Source organism: Peromyscus californicus, unplaced genomic scaffold, assembly GCF_007827085.1.
Source record: "Peromyscus californicus insignis strain IS unplaced genomic scaffold, ASM782708v3 Scaffold_8__1_contigs__length_139910024, whole genome shotgun sequence".
Taxonomy (NCBI): domain Eukaryota; kingdom Metazoa; phylum Chordata; class Mammalia; order Rodentia; family Cricetidae; genus Peromyscus; species Peromyscus californicus.
In genome coordinates, this window is record NW_026294606.1 from 71,394,900 (window position 1) to 71,412,385 (window position 17,486).

Below are 17,486 nucleotides of genomic sequence, written 5' to 3' on the forward strand. Positions count from 1 at the left end.
AGTCACAATCTTAACCCCAAACTCTATTATTAAACCCCAAAATTTAATAGTGAAAAGTATTCTTTTACTTTTAAATATTATGGCTACCTATTGGAAATTTTTAATTTAGCAAAGGAATAATTTCATAAAATATGATTGGAATGCTAAATACAAAAAAGAAAGTGAAATATCCACATACATTCTCCTAATTTGATCAGGGCTAACCCGAAACAAAATTTCTGATTACTGGTAGAAAACAAAATGTCCCCACTCTCCTTGAAGCTGCAAATAAAATGGAAAGTAATATATATTTTTGTGCAAATGTTCATGTAAAGGTTTTTCTTTATAATGTATTGGGTGCTATTAAAATAATGAATAAGTTCATTAAATCTTGTTCCTTTTTATTAGTTATGTCTTTAAGGATAACAGCTGATTAAACTCTTATTGCTCTTATGTCTGTCATAAATATAGTTTATCATTTTCCTTTTTCCAGTGTCTTGGGCTTGAAAATGCAAAATAAGAGATAATTACAGGAATAGGTGCCTAAATAATCTTGGAACAATTGTAAGTTAGGGTTAACTTATGAACATATATTATCCAATCAATATTATGAAGCATATACTACATACCAGCATTCAAATAGCAGACATGGTCATAAATTGTTTTATGAATAATTAAAAATGAAAGCATCTAACATTCTATTAAAGAAGTACTTTTTACCTGGATTAGATGAGGCAATGCTTTTAGTGTAAGGCAAAACCAAATTCCCAGTTTGCATGGAAGCAAATCATGCCATTGTGGTTTTACTAGCAATCTAAAGAATGGGAGAAACCCAAGCAACAAATCAGAAAAACAGACAAAATTGAGAAACATAATATTTTAAGCAATTATGAAATATTTTATGAATGTCAATTTAAATTAAAAAATAAAGTTTTCAATAACATATTTATGACAGTCATCACTTAATCTGACTAGTCTTCTATGAAATGCAGTAGTTACAAACATGATATATATGTAAAAAGTACAAGAATCCAACCTATAAAATTTTGTGGAAAGAGGTTTTTAATCAAGTTATAAAAATTTAAAAAAAAACTAATTGGAGGGGAGGAGCTGGGGAGATATCTGTTTAAAACACATTATATGAATGTGTGAAATTCTCAATTAAAAAACACAAAAATCCTAAACTCCCCCCATTTAGGCTGGGCTTTCATCACCTCTGCAAAATGAATTCTCAGACCTTATGATTACTCCAGCTATAAAAGACTAGTCATTGTCGAAGTGCTCCAAAGTGCTGACAAGTAGTTACCAATATGGTAGCATAAACAAACCAAGGCATAAAAATTAATGACATTTTCAGTTTGCCTAGGCATTACTCACTGATGTCATAAGATAGAAGACAAACAGAATGGTCTCTGATCTCCATCCCACATTGATCCAGTTCCTGCCCTGCTGTGTGAACAATTCAAACCTTTTATTTCTGTTATGAACCAATGAAAGAAATGTCATATCTTTTTGAGTGTTCTGCATATCACTCACTTCCTCTCTATTTACTGTCAATTCTGAACAGAGACAGATTATTCTAGTAGCATTCTATTTCTAAAGTTCAGTAGAAAAAATTCAAAGTAAAAGACTTTGAGAGGTTAATACTATTTAGATATATGTGAACCCTTTAGAAGAAAAGAAAAATTGTAATTATGCTTAGAAAATTTTGCTTAGAATTTGTCTTGTAAATTATGGCATATGCATGTCTATACCTAAGGCAGGTGTGACAGCATCTCTGAAGAGGATACACACATGAAGTAGAATCATCTTAAATTACATACTATTTTGTGCATGCCTACCTTTCATTTTTTTCAGAAGCACTGAGTTTTGCTGCATCCGTACTTTTGTTTCCTGTCTTCTTCTTCTTTTCTCTCTTTTTTCTACCAAGCAGCTCATCCTTATCATGAAAAGAATGACAATAACTGAGTGATTTCAACATGTATACCTCAGATGCTATAAAGATTCTTTTGTAAAGAGAAAACACTAGAGCATTTATGCAAATGTATGTGGAGTCCAACATGATCAAGTAAACTCATCAGTCTGTCATAATAACTGTTGCCATGGCATCCAGCTTTACAGACACATGAAATTCAACACTGTCAGGCATGTGCATCCCCATGGCAATCAAAGTTTTCTAGGAAGAGAAAGTATTCAACTTACTTTTTATTATTCATGCACCTTTAATTTTAATAGTGCTACTTTAAAAAGAGTGAGTAAATAAATGATAATTCATGAATATCTGATTATTTATAGCATATAAATAAAAATCCATAGCAGAATAAACTATATTGCATATTAGACTGAGGAAGTTTAATAAATCCTTTAACAAACTGATCCCTGACATTATAATAGATATCCACTTTAAATCTTATTTTATGTTTTTAAAGTAAATGCATTATACAAGAAGCCTGTGACAAAAATTTCCCATCAATTACATTAAAAAATTCTACTAAGATGGTAATAATTAGAAGAATATGGCTCTACTTTACAAAGTTTTATTATAAACTCAAATGCTGTATCTTTTTAAAAGAAAGGTTTAAAAATATTCATGTGTTTTTCTTGGCATAAAAATAAATCAAGCAGTAACTAGTGACAGTACAACTATTATGATACGAAGAACAAGTAGGAATAGAAATTTCTATCACTTGAAAAGTAAGTGTCTAGAATTCTATGTAAAATAAAGGAGGCTAGGCCATTTGATTTATCTCCAATACTTACCAGTTGTTTTTCCAGGTAGATTGACCAAACCACAGCATAATGACCCACTGTGAGAATAATGAACAAGAGTAATGCCAGCTCAGCATTGCTCATTTTTCTCACTCGCCTGTAGTAGAATACTGGCTGTCGCCAATCTGGAAGTCCATTGATCAGAATATCATCATACCTGCAGTAGCAAATGTAACAATTTTTTATGGAGAGTTTAAGATAAAGCAAAACCAAAGCAAAGCTAAAGAAAAACTTCATTTGCACCTACATTTAAAACGAAAAAGAAAACAATATCTCTCAGAGGTAACAACTAGAGTTTACCAGCATCGCAGTGCCTAGTAAATTCAAAGCATGGTTAAATGACCTCAGTAACAATCTTCAGGAAGGCCCACAGTATTAATACCCTGGACACCAGATCTCAGGATTTACAGTACCCAGTTATATGACTACTGGTGTGACATGCATACCTGTGTACACTGTCTGTAGAAAATTCTCTACCACAGAATCAGTAACAAAAGTTAGGCTCTCACAGAGGAAATGAAATAAAATAAAATGAGCTATTTGAATTATATATTATTTGAATGAATTACACACTAATTGAATCAAGCTCAGTGTACATTTTTTTGTTCAATACTTTTATGTCTAGCCTCATGATAACAGTAGTTGAATGTTGAATACTGTACACATTATTTTATTAAAGCTCTTAATGACATAAATAAAATGAGTGCCTATGATTTTGCAGAGCTCATGTTCCTTTAAGAACAAAAAGATCTCAAATTAGAGAAGGACATGAAAATAACAAATGTATGTCAGAGTTCACAATAAAACTGCTTATTTGTAAACCCTTAAGTAGCAATTTCCTCATTTGTGGCTTTTGCTGTAAGGGAAGAACATTAATACATAACAGCCTTCCTTATAGATTTAAACAATCATTCTTGGTACTATCAGGCTAATGGAGAAATAAAAATTCAACTGAATTTAAATTTGTCAGTTACTGAACATATATTTTTAAGGTTAAAAATAAGGACTAACATTTATGATTGTGAAACTCAAAATGATCACACACAATGTATGCTTAATACACACAACCTGTTAATCTTAATTGAACACAACTCATTAAATATTCTAATCACACTATTTCTAGAATTAAACCTCCACTGAAAGGCCTAATTTGGTGCAACACATTGACCAAAATATTTTAATTAAAAATGTTCTGAGTTAGTGGCAGGCCTAATTACAGGAATAGAAATAGGACCTATATTGTCAGGCAGGTCAGTAGAGCTCAGTAGTAGGTTTTTCTCAAGTAAATTGACCGATCTAGGAATAATAGCACAGCTGCTAAACTGCCAGTCTTGACATGTAAATCAATTTAAATGCAACAACTGCAGTAGCTACTTTGATAGTTATTAAATTGATACCTTGGAGATATGCTAAAAATATAAAGTGGAGGGTTTATTATAGAAAACTTTTTTCAGTAGAAAAACATTGGTTATTAATGTAAAATATTATTTATTAGTCAATCTTTAAAAACCTGACTTTTAAATCACCTTTAATTATTAATACTATTAGATCAGAGTATCTGAGTAGTAAAAGAAAAGGATATTTACAAGAGTCAAATTACAATATGGTTTTGTGGTGGCAGGGTCAGGCAAAATCTGATGTGAAAAATACTCTCCTTTTCCAGCACTTGTACTGTTCCTTAAACAGTAACTTCATGCTATAACATTATGGAGCCCTAGAAAATTTATTCTGTCTTCAGAATTTTATGTTTAAATCTATCTTTTACAAACTGGCTAATTTAGACCCAAGTAAAAAGGTTATGTTAGTATGCCATAAGACCACAATACTCAAATGAGGTCCAGTGATCGTTAGGTCCCACATTTATGCTGAATTCTCTTCTACATCAGATTTCTTGAGGATGAAAGAAAGTGAATGAAAAAAAAATCCTATTTTCAGAAATATCTCCACTGAAGTAAATTCTAAAAGGTATGGTTAATAAAAAGTATTTGAGAATGGGGAGTTGATTCCTTATTAGCATTAGTACAAATATTAAATTTGCTTTGGACCTAAACTGTATTGGAAGAAAATATAGCTGCACTCATAACTAAGACTTGTCTATCAAGTATTTCATCACCATCACTAGGAAAAGCCACTATTTTTCTATCACACGTATAAATTGTATTTAGTGCACAACCAAATCCAAATGAAAGAAAACATGAAGAAGCAGATATTTACTTGGCTATGCCTGCCACTCTGAAACACAGTGTCCAGGGATTAAGCGTATAGTCAATGCTCTATTGATTTTATTCCAATGAACATTACGGCTCACATAACTGGCCATTTGAAAGGAGAATAGCTTCTATTATAGTTCACTTTTTAGACTGTATATTGTTAAAAGATAAATTACTACCTTCCTGATGGGACACTGAAAAGACAAATATACTTCTTAAAATATACACAGACACTCATAAGTTATTTAAGGAAAAAATGTGTTGACAATACAAAATTTATAACACTTTACCATGTGTTTCTATATTTAAACATATAACGCTCAAATGCTCTGTAACTGAGATGGATACAAACTATTCTTAAGTTTGCATTTAAACCAGATTAAGAATGTACAAATGGATAAATGTGTTAGCAGTTAGACAGAAGCAAATCTCTATCATAAAAAAAAGTCACTAACACACACAAATAAAAGCTGACATGGAGCTTCTTGAAGTTTAAAGCACTAATTGATCAGTTCCACATATTCAACACATGGTCTTATGCACATTTGCTTCATTTGATTTTCTTAAATACACACGATAAACATGAAATAACATTTGCAAAATCATTAGTAGTTCCACTCTAGAATCGCAATTCATCGCCTGCTAGAAATACTGAGGAACAAATTTAAAATAATCTTAAACTACCAGCAGAAAATATTTACATTATTTTAAAATAGAAACAAAATCATAAAATAGAAACAAAATCAAAATGAAAATCTCAATAGTAAAAATGAATAAATAATTCTAGCATTTGTCAAAAAATAGAAAATTGAATTTCCTATTACAGAGAATATGATGTTTTTAGCTTAAAAAATAACAATTTCCATTTTAGGGCAGATTTTAAACCTTTCAGCAAAATTCAGTTGCATAGAGATTATAAACAAGAAATAACAGTAAATTAAGTGATCTTAACTAATTTCCTCTGTGTGTGTGTGTGTGTGTGTGTGTGTGTGTGTGTGTGTGTGTGTATTTGGCGAATCTATTGTGGTATATAGCTTTTTACATAATGCTTAGTTGTCTTACAGCTTCAATTTAGGGAAAGTCAAATTAGATGTCATATTCTCAGATTTGAACAGATCTGTAATGAAATTTACAGTGATTCTGTAATGTATTTATAAACACATTAGTAGATTTAAAGTTAATGACACATTTTAAGCTGCATTTGTACATGAGGCATGATTTTCTTTGGTTCATTAAAAAAATGTTTAAATTTTACTAACATAGTAATATAACAGATAAAGAAAAATTTAAGTTGCATAATTGGATTAACAGAAATACTGGTTTGCTGGGTACTGAGGCACACATCTTTAATCCCAGCACATCAGAGGCAGGCAGATCTCTGTGAATTCAAGGCCTGCCTGGTCTACATAGCAATCTCCAGTACAGCCAAAGCTATACAAAGAGACCCTGTCTCAAAAAACAAACACACACACACACACAAAAAAAATACTAGTTAAATTTATAATATATTTTAAAACAAAAGTATGCACGTTAATATTATGTAAGTATAATCTAGTGTACAGGCAGTAAGTAGTCTTCAGAACTTTAGATAAAAACTTTGGGAACTTGTGTAGAAATTTGTATTAGATCATAGGCTGCTGGTTCTTCAAATGAGCAAATTTGCTACGGAGTTCAGGGAAGAATCCTGTGCTAGGATTCCTTAAACTCACCAGGAAAATCTATTAATTTCATGCTATAATCTATGCATTTGAGGAACGGGGAAGTTTCAAGTTTTCAAATGTTCTTCTAGGAACCTACCTAAGAAATGTCAGTACAAGGACTTTCACAACAGTGTTCATCGCATCTTCAACACAAAGTATTAAAAGTCATAAGTTCATCAAATGGTGAGTGGATAAACAAAATTATTGACACAATAGAATAGTATCCAGTACTAAGAATAAAGCAGTAGAATGTAGTAGAGTATGAATAAAATTCAAAAACATTATGCTAAGGACTATACTTTGCATATTTCTGTTACTATGAAATGAACAGAAAATACAAATTGATAAACACACTAAACAGACCTGTGACTGCCTAGGGCTGGACTTCAGAGCAGGAATTGCCTGCAGATGGGCTTGGGATACATTTTTTGAGGATGAAAATGTTTAAAGACTGGGTTGTGGAGAGAGTATGTCTAACTCTGTACAGTTATTATACATCATTGGATTGAACACCTATAGCAGGTGATTTTCATGATGTGCAATTTATACCTAAATGAGGCCATTACAAAAGAAAATAAAATCTCTTTTTCTGAAGAAAAAGCTATTTCATTTGTTAATGTATTTGTTGCATTTCTATTCCTTTTCCTACCAAATTCAAACAATGCATCTAATTTCAATGAAAACATAATTACATGTCTGAAGAATAAACAGCAAACACTTCTATGATAACTTTCCAAACTAGGTTCATGCCTAGGTTATAATCTTAAAACACTTGCTCAATGTTTATGATAAACAATTGTGTTGGTCAAGTTTATTTTGTGAGAGCTATATGAGACGGTCTTTTAGGAGATGCAGCTGACTATTCTTTCCTTTTGAAGGAATTAGGAGTCTTACTGAAAAGATCTGCACACTCTTCTCTCTCCTGTATGTTTAAATACTCACAGGTCACCTGGCCTCAGGCACAAGCTTTAGAGGAGTGATTCTCAGCTTGATTAGTTAAGACTTTTGCCTCAAGGAAAACCAGTTACCAAAGAGTTACTTGTGCCTCAAGGGGAAATATTACAGATGTTTGTGTAACTGTCAGGTCCATTTTTTTTTTTCTACTAACAGTAAGGTCAATGCAGAGGGAACTATTCCTAAAGAGATTATGTTAGATGAGTCTATGTTAACACAGAAACAATGGATAGGTAAGAAGTGATTTGCTGTGAGAAGATAAAAATGCTTTTTAGTAATTAAAAGAAGTTATTACAAAGTTTACTGACTTTGGAGAGAACAACCAACAAAAAGACAAAATCTGAAGGCAAAGATACTGGAAGAATAAAGCAAGCTAGCTTTACAACACATTCTTGATGTGTGAATCAAAACTAATGGTTCACTAAAGAGAATCTACTGAATCAGTGGAGAGAATGTCCAAAGCTTCCTCAGCCAGATAGCTAGAGGAAGACCTGGACCAAAGCCAGCCAGCTCTTGTTACAAAGCAAAGAACTTCAAGAGTGTCCTTGATTCTCAGACTTTACAACCTGGCCAACTGTGTGGTATTCAAATCAACAGTTAAAAACCAGGAAGGGCAGCTAACATTTTAGGATGTAGAATTATTCCAGACCATATATTTGAAGAAAAGTTTAGAATGTCGCATAATATAATTCTGGGGTTTGTGTGTAAGACGTTAACCACATAAACAAATCAGGTATTTATGCCTGCTTTAGCTTAAATCTCAAATATGTGGGTATTTTCTTTAAGATAACACTGTCAAATTTCCAATGCTGTTCACTACAGTCTCATGAAATCAACTTGTTGGACCCCCAACCAGCATTATTATTGTTTGTTTTTTTAAAGACTAGCGAGTCCAGAATAAAACAAACATTTTGTGTTTTATTCTGGGCTCACTAGTATTTTAAAAAACAAACAAAAAACCAGTTTATTTCACCTACAACAATTTTTCTTGAGAAACTTGCGTTGTATGTGTTCAAAGGGGTAATTTAAAGTGTTTCTTACTGTGGGTCTGATTCTAAGATCTCTGAAGACCTCACACCAGATCCACATTCCACACATTCTACAACAGAGCAAAGGGCTGTGATCTCCTGAGTCACTGGCACTATAAACCACTAGAGTTTATTATCACTGCTCTTCTGAAGCAGAGTGACAGGTCTGTGAGAGGGACTGCTTCAACTCTATGGTTACCAGACACAGGACCACTGTAGCAGACGTAGGGAAGAAGGCAAAACAAAGAACGGGGGCGGGATGTTTTTCCTCTTATCTTCTACAGTTCATGCAAGTCTATCAATTACAACCTGGGCCATCTGAGGTGAAGAAACCTCAGGAAAGTACACTCACATGATTACTAAAATGATCCTCTCAAACACTTACAAGCAGTCAGGAGGGGAGTGGATCCACCAAATGAATTCAGAGAGGAGCTATTTCTAGCATGGGGAAAAGAATGGGAATTCGGTTGAAATCAAGTACTCCTGATTGTTTCCCAGGGCATAAACACCCACATTAAAAGTCTGTTCTACCGAAGCAAAACTTACTAACTTTACTGCTCATGATTCTAGTCTGTAAGTAATGAAACAGCCTAGGAAATAGGTTCAAAAGAAATGAGCTCTGCTCTGCACAAGACTGTAAAACAATGCATTTCTTGGAAGAAACAAAAAACAAACAAACAACCAAAAAAACCTAACCTAAAACAGGACTTTTAAAAGCTGTAGAATGAAACTTGCCCATCCAAACTCAAAAGCACAAATAAGCACTCACCTCTGCCTTCTTTCATCATCCTTTAAAACTTCATAAATGGCCACCAACTAAAACAGAAGCATTACTTTAAAATAAAAATACTTTCAACTGTAAGAAATCACACAGGAGGATGAAAGTTCTATAACGCACATGCAGAGAACCCCATGTGCTCATCTATGCAATAAACAGTAAAAATCCAATTATAAGTAACATTTTATGTTTTTGGAAGCAATTTTAAAAACTGATTGATATCAAAATGAAATTTTGTGAAAGGTGTAAAAGTAACAGTTTACCTTTAAAAATTTTAAGAGTAAGAGCACAATTTAGACAAGAAAATTATGACAATCATGACCCTCCAACAACTAAGAAACTTTAAATGACACAAAATGTTGAAAAAAGAATTCCATTAAAAATCAAAAAATCTAAATGTTATTTATTTAAATGTCATGTTCAAATGAAAATATTCTATTTTTAGAATTCATATTTCTAGCATAAGCATATTAATACAACTGTCACTGTAATAAAATTACATTTCACTTACTTGTCTAAACTGAGTGTCTGCATTCTCATCTTTATTCTTGTCTGGATGTAAGGTTAGTGAAAGCTTACGATATGCCTTTCTGATGTCTGCAGACGAAGCATCCTGGGTTGGGAGGGGGAGGGGAAAATACAAAGCAAACTTTGTCAGAAAGAGAAATTCCCAGAACCTTGTTAAGATCTGAGAAGACAGCCAACCAAGTGCAGGACCCCAGGCAATGTAATTTGAGCAATCAGCCTAACAACCACGCTATGCAGCTAGCCTGACCCACATGACTGAACAATTATTCAATCTAAATTGGCTCTCCTCTTAACTTTCATTACCATAGTCATTTAAAGAAGATGGTATTTGGCAAAACTTTTCCAACACTTGCCTCCCTAAAATTAACCAATAAATCTTTTCTAGTAATTAAGATATAAAAAAGAGACAAATTAAAAATTAATGTATCTGTGTGCTATCAAAGAACTTTATTATTTACTTGAGAATCTTAAAACCAGTTTCTGAAGCCCAAGCTTATAGATACATAATATTTTTTTAATTATTTCTACTGAAGTTATCATCCAGCAACAACTTATGGAAATCCAATTTCATATGTCAAGAAATGTCGATTTGAAGGGAATTAAATTTGCACAATTCAAACAGTTGTAATTACAAACAGTCATGTACTTTAAAGGGTATTTCCACCATTCTACGGTCTCCCCAGTCTGGTTGGTAGAAAAAAACTTGCCCATTATTCATGCATGACTAATACAGTTTAAAATATATACAAGGTCACAGTAGTCCAATGCTTTAGATTAGGATGTTAAAATAATAGTAATATTATTTGTGAAGATAAAATAAGAAAACATCATTTACATGGCTAGAATAAACACACCAAAGTTCAAAACTTCATCTCTACTATGTTTAAAAACAGATTCTTAAGGCAAGTGATAAGAAAAGCAATTTATTAAATTGTCTGATAGCTACCTGTCCAATTAATTACTAAAATTATTTTACTAAAAAGCTCAAATAACTGAAAACCCAAACTAACACAAAAATCTATATACCAGGGGCCAAATAGTTGCTGAAGAAACAGATTGGGAGAAAAAAAAGAAAAAAAGACTACAATTAGTCTGTCAAAGCTTTCCTTTATAAGCCATTATTTCCACTGTTAGTGTGTGTGTGTGTGGGGGGGGGGGACTCACTGCTTCAGGCTAGTATGCTACCCTAGGTGTGACTACCTCTAGGACTTCTAAGGGCTGAGGAGCTAAAAAAACAACCAAGTAAATCTTATAGGTAATATATTTGTATTATTTCATTTTAAATTTGCTTAAGGAAAGGATGTGCTTCCCACATTAGATGACAGGTAATACATGAAAGAAAGGGGTTATTTAATGGAAATCTATGATGAAATTTGTCATGAAAAGAGGTCATGTGTCAAATGAATAAACAGTCTTTAATTAAAAATTAAATATAATTTTATTAAATTAATACTGTATGAGAAAAAATCCAAAAGCAGATTTTTTAAATAAAATGAGTTTATATATTTTTCATTATAAAATCACATACATCATATAACATCTATGACTTGAAAATAAAAATTACTACAGGTCACCAAAGGCATTTCCTTGCTTCTGGTCTTGTCTGCCAGAATTTTCTGTCACAGTATGCATCCCAAATATAAATACAGCCAGATAGTTCTGTTTCAACACCTCCAATTAAATTTAGCAAAAGAGACCACTTAAAATCTCTTTGGCTTATACAGAAAAAAAACTTGACAGGGTGATGGGTGAGCTGACCGACTAATGCTGATATCAAGAGATGTACTACATTAATTTGCCATGATTCTATTACCTCTAAATCTGATATAGTTCACTAGCAGGCAAAATATGAATTATCTTAACACTTGGATAACCTCTGTAATGAAGAGACATATTGTCACTCTTAACATTTTTTAAATGTAATATATGCTAGTCAAAATGGAATGCTGTGATGAAGCATCAGTGAAGAGGCAGGATAGAGAACTCCAAGGGCTGCCCCACCATAGACACAGTGAATAACCCGGCAAAACTGTCAACTTTATCTGAACCCTGGAAACCAGTCAAAGCTTATGGCAGTCAGGCAAGCACTTAAGATTACATGAAGCTCATTCTCAGTAAGGGTTCTGAAGGCACCAACCTCCATTTATGGTGTGAGTTCCCAGTGCAGGAAAAAGCACAGCTGACCTGTTCTCAAAGAATTATGGTTGTTTTGACCTGTCTGTCTATTCTGATATTTTTAAAGACTATCCTTTTTTGTTTTAAATCAAGTTTAGAATTCTAAAAGTGTACAGACAACGTTTGTCAAGAACATTTAAAGGTGACCAATGAAGTGTTCTGTGGTTAAAGGCCCTTATGACCAAATCTGATAAACCTGAGTTTGATTCCTGGAGCCCACATGACAGAAGGAGAAAACCAACTCCTTTAAAATTTCTCCTGACCTCCATAAGGATGCTGCAGTGTGTTGACTAACTGCATGTGTGGGTGTGGGCACGTGCACCCATACTCACACACACACCCACTAAATGTAAAATAAAACCATTTAAAGGAGAATTGAATCAGTGCTGTGGAATAATCCTTTTGTACACTGTAAAGATTTGTCACTCGAATTGGTGTAATAAACAGCTGACTAACCAGTAACCAGGCAGGAAGCATAGGCGGGACAACCAACCTGAGAATGCTGAGAATGCTGGGAGGAGGAAGAAGGGCAGAGTCAGGAGTCACCAGGAGATGCAGAGAGAAGCAAGATGGGCATGCTGTACTGAGAAAAGGTACTGAGACATGTAGCAAAGCATAGATAAGAAATATGGGTTAATTTAAATGTAAGAGTTAGCTAGTAACAAGCTATTGGCCAAGTATTTACAATTAATATTAAGTTTCTGAGTGATTATTTGGGACCACCTGCTGACACAGGGAAACTCCATCTACAAATCAGTCAAGGGGTAACAGTTGGGAAGAAAGACTTTGGGGAAGTGTCTTTGAAATGCTCCTTCAAATTCCTCGAAAACTAGAAGACTGTGTGCATGCCCAGAGAAGAACATGTGCTTAGAAAGACCAGGGAAAGTGCTGAAGTTCTCACCACTGGTTATCTTCCAGCTTTGTGTAAGCAGCAAGCACAGGCTAAGAAAGAGTTGTCAATACCCAGTTGAGCACTGAAAGATGCTCCAGGAGTTCACTGGCTGTGGTGGTTTGAATGAGAATGGCCCCCATAGGCTAATATAGCTGCATGTTTACTCCCCAGTTGAACCGTTTGTTTGGAAGGATTAGGAGATGTGGCCTTGTTGGAGTAGGTGTGTCATTGTTGAAAGAGGTGTGTTGTGGTGGGCTTTGGGGTTTCAAAAGCCCAGTGTATGTCTGTCTGTCTCCACACTACACACCTCCCTCTTTCTGCCTGCTGTCTGTGTGGATCAGAAGGTAAATTTATCAGCTATTGCTCCACAAGCTTCCTGCCATGACGATAATGGACTAACCTGAAACTATAAGCAAGCCCCTAATTAAATGCTTCCATTTATAAGAGTTGCTTTGGTCAGGGTGTCTCTTCACAGCAACAGAACAGTGAATAAGACACTGGCCAAGCCTGGGACAGTCTCATTTGTCTCCTCCTCACTTCTGTCTTACCTCCTCCTCACCTCTCCCATGTGCCTTAGGGATCTCTACAAAACCACTGGCTGACTACTAATCTAAGCAGAGTCCAATGGCCACACACAGCCGATTATGGACATTCTATAAACTTAGTTTAGAATAGTCATTAGACAAACAGCACAAGCTCTAGGGAGGTAGGAAAACATAATTGCCATGTTATATATTTTAAATGTCTACAATTATACATACATTTAAAAAACCGATAAAGAATGCAAAGAAAGAAGAAAACTGGTTAATACACAAGAGAAAAAAAGAAATTAATAGCAGTTGTCTGACAAGTCTAAACATTGGACCTACTAGACAAAGGCTTTAACTCATAATATGGTCAAAGAGCATGTACAAACAATAGAGGAGAAATAAGGGAATACTCTCTTTCCAAATCAGAGTATCAGCAAAAAGACAGAAAACTTTAAAAGGTCCAAACAGAACTACTTCTAAACTTCAAAACTACAGTAACTGAAAAGGAAATGTCACTAGGTCAAGCTGAACAGCAGATCTTCATGGATAAAAGAGACTCAGTGAACATGAGGATAAGTCAGAAAGATGAAAGAAAACACAGATCCTGGAGACCTTTAGGATACTATGGAGAGTACCAACATGTATGCAATGAGTCCAGGAAGGAGAAAGAAAGGAAAAAGGATGCAGTTTTAAAATATCTGCAGAAAAAAAAGAGGAATGCAAATTCAAAAATTTTGGAAGATATGAATCTCCACATCTAAGATTCAAGAAGCTTTAAGTGGGGTAAAATACAGAAATCCAACACAAATATTATCAACAAAATATAGCAAAATCAAGGGCAGGTGTGGTGGTGCATGCATTTACTGCTATCACTTGGGAAGCAGAGGCAGGAGGATCTGAGTTAAAGGCCATTACAAAAGGAAGCACTAACAGGAGAACTGAGAAACAAGATAAAAGGCATCCCCATACACATGCACACAAAAGAAGGAAAGAAAGAAGGAAGGAAGGAGGGAGGGAGGAAGAGAGGGAAGAAAGGAGGGAAGGAGTAATTGACAAGATGCATTAAAATAAATTTTAAAAAAGAATGAGTAATAGAAGACCATTCTAAGTAACAGACCAGACAATTGTATTCTAGACTAAAACAGAAAACTTTAGAGATACTTTTTTTTCCATTATGTTTAGAATGCTTAAGACTGACACAAAAAAATCCATAAAATACCAGGATTTTATCACTGGTGGAGACTTTGTACTGATGATTTTAGGAAGATTTTCATTCATTAAAAATTGGTTATAGGCTGGGCATGGTGGCACACGCCTTTAATCTCAGCACTTGGGAGGCATAGGCAGGTGGATCTCTCTGAGTAGGGCAGCCTGATCTACAGAGGGTGTTCTAGGACAGCCAGGGCTACAAAGAGAAACCTTGACTCAAAAAAAAAGTTGATAATGATTATTTTTCTCTTTTAGTCTCTCTCTCTGTCTCTCTCTCTCTGTCTCTCTCTCTCTGTCTCTGTCTCTCTCTCTCTCTCTCTCTCTCTCTCTCTCTCTCTCTCTCTCTCTCTCTCTCGGGCATGGGGGGGTTTCTTTTTAGTTTATTTGTTTTGTTTTACACCCCAAGCTGACACTGAACTTGATAAATAACTGAAGATGATGCATGCATGCTGCTGGGATTACAGGCATGTGCCATCATACAACTATATGCTAAAGCTCAAACCCAGGGCTTCCTGTAGGCCAGGTAAGCATCTACCAACTGGGCTACACCCCCAGTCAAATTTTGTTTTTTTGAGCTCGGTTTCATTTAATGAAGGCTGGCCTTGAACACCTGGTCTCCCTGCCTCTCCCTCTCCTGTACTGGGATTACAGGCATGTATCACCACATACAGTTATAATTATTTTCTAACTTAAGACTACTCGTTATGAAGCAAAGATAAAATTAGTTATTTTTTTTCTAAGATAAAAGAAATCACTAGAAAAGTTGGGAAATATTTTGGCACAAATGAAGACAAATCATGGCAAAACTTACAATGCAATAAAAGCACTGCTTACAACAAAGTTTACCATTAGATATATATTTTTTAAGGAAAGAAAGGGGGGCTGGAGAGATGGCTCAGCAATTGAAAGCACTTGCTGCTCTTACAAGGGACCTGAGTTTGATTCCCAGCACCCACATCTCTATACCTCCAGTTCCAAGGATTCATTGCTTTCTTTTAGCCTCCAAGGCACTGTACACAGACGGTCTTGGACATACAAACAGATGGTCTTGGACAAACACAAGGTCGTTAAAATTAGAAGCAAACAAAAAGTGAAAACTGGAAGGGAGGGCAAGAACTTAAGCTTCTATTTTATGGAACTAGAAAAATATTAAAGTAAATCCAAAGCAAGCATAACAAAAGATATAAAGGTGTGCATAGCAACAAACTAAAGAAAATAAAAACAAGCCAGGCAGTGGTGGTGCATGCCTTTAATTCCAGCACTCAGGAAGTGGAGTTTGGAGTCAATTGTTGGAGTAGGTGTGGCCTCGTTGGGGGAAGTGTGTCACAGTCTCTCCCTGCTGCCTGTGGATCCAGATGTAGAACTCTTAGCTACCTCTCCAGCACCATGTCTGTCTACATGCCACGATGCTTCCCCCCATGATGATAATGGACTAAATCTCTGAACTGTAAGCCAGCCCCAAATGTTTTCCTTTATAAGAGTTGCTGTGGTCATGGTGTCTCTTCAAAGCAATAGAAACCCTAACACAATTGGAAAGGCCAAATGGAAGCCACTGGAGTTGCCTGCACCAGGGAAAATAGTGAACCAAAAATAGTATCAGATCCCAGGAGTAATTACAGAAATTAGTGCCAGTATCAAGGACTTGAAAGATTCAGGAGTGTTGGTTCCCACCATGTCTCCCTTTAACTTTCATATCTGGCCAGTAAAGAAGACAAATGGATCGTGGAGAATGACAATTGACTATCAAAAACTTGAAATCAAGTATAGCGACTTCCATTGCAGGTGCTATATGTGGTGTCTAAGCTTGAGCAGATTAACACATCTTGTATATGGTATGCAGCTATTGATCTAGTACCTGTCCATAAGGACCACCAGAAATAATTTGATTTCAGTTGGCAAAACTATCAGTATATTTTGCAGTTTTATCTCAAGGATATATTAACTTAATTAGTGACAGCTGTGGTATGAATGTAAACTGTCTCCCACGGCCTCATATGTTTGAACACTTGGGTCCTTAGCTGTAGTACTGTTTGTTTTGGAAGGTTGTAGAATCTTTAGAAAATAGAGTCTTGTTGAAGAACTCGTCACTGTGGGTGGGCCTTCAGGTTTTATAACTTAGCTCCAATTTGACTCCTGGCCATCTGAAAAGCAGACAATGTGAACTCACAATTCTGCCATCACAACTTCCCCACCATGATAGACTGTCTCTCCTTCAACTGTAAGCTGGAAGAATCTCTCCTCCCTAAGCTGCTGCTTATTAGGTATTTAGTCACAGCAATAAAAAAAAGTAACTCACACAGTAACTATTTTTTAAAATACAATACCATAGCAACTTACAAATTATATATACATATATAGATATATAAAATCACAGTTTTTCAGAGCATTAACTAAACATTTAAATTACAGATGACCTAGAAATTAATGAAAGGAAAACATTTTGCATCAAAACTTATGAGAAAAAATTGAAGAGAGGTAAAATTTTTAGGAGAAAATATGAGTATCTTTAAATGTTATTTTTAACAAAATAAACTCAAAGTAAATGAACCAATTACCTAACCTAAGAAATAAACACAGAAAACAAACAAATAACCAAAATGATAGTAGAGGAATAGAAACACAAATGCTGAAATTAATGAGGCAGAAAGTGGGAAAGACCAGTTCTGTACCAAGCATGAATAAAACAAATATATCAGATAGAAACTATGCTACTAGTGACTTAAGCCCAAGTTTA

The 17,486-nt window shown here is 34.7% G+C and overlaps 1 protein-coding gene across 1 annotated transcript in view; it reads right to left on the reverse strand.

The window, feature by feature from the left end:
- The window catches only part of Dnajc1 (DnaJ heat shock protein family (Hsp40) member C1), a 218,729-nt gene that overhangs the window by 123,085 nt on the left and 78,158 nt on the right, over positions 1–17,486 (reverse strand). The window contains exons 2-6 of the mRNA XM_052727507.1: positions 9,930–10,031; positions 9,410–9,456; positions 2,740–2,905; positions 1,821–1,918; positions 700–793 (exon numbers count right to left, since the gene is read on the reverse strand). Of these exons, the coding sequence (XP_052583467.1) occupies positions 700–793; positions 1,821–1,918; positions 2,740–2,905; positions 9,410–9,456; positions 9,930–10,031 (507 nt within the window). The remainder of the gene's footprint in view (positions 1–699; positions 794–1,820; positions 1,919–2,739; positions 2,906–9,409; positions 9,457–9,929; positions 10,032–17,486) is intronic.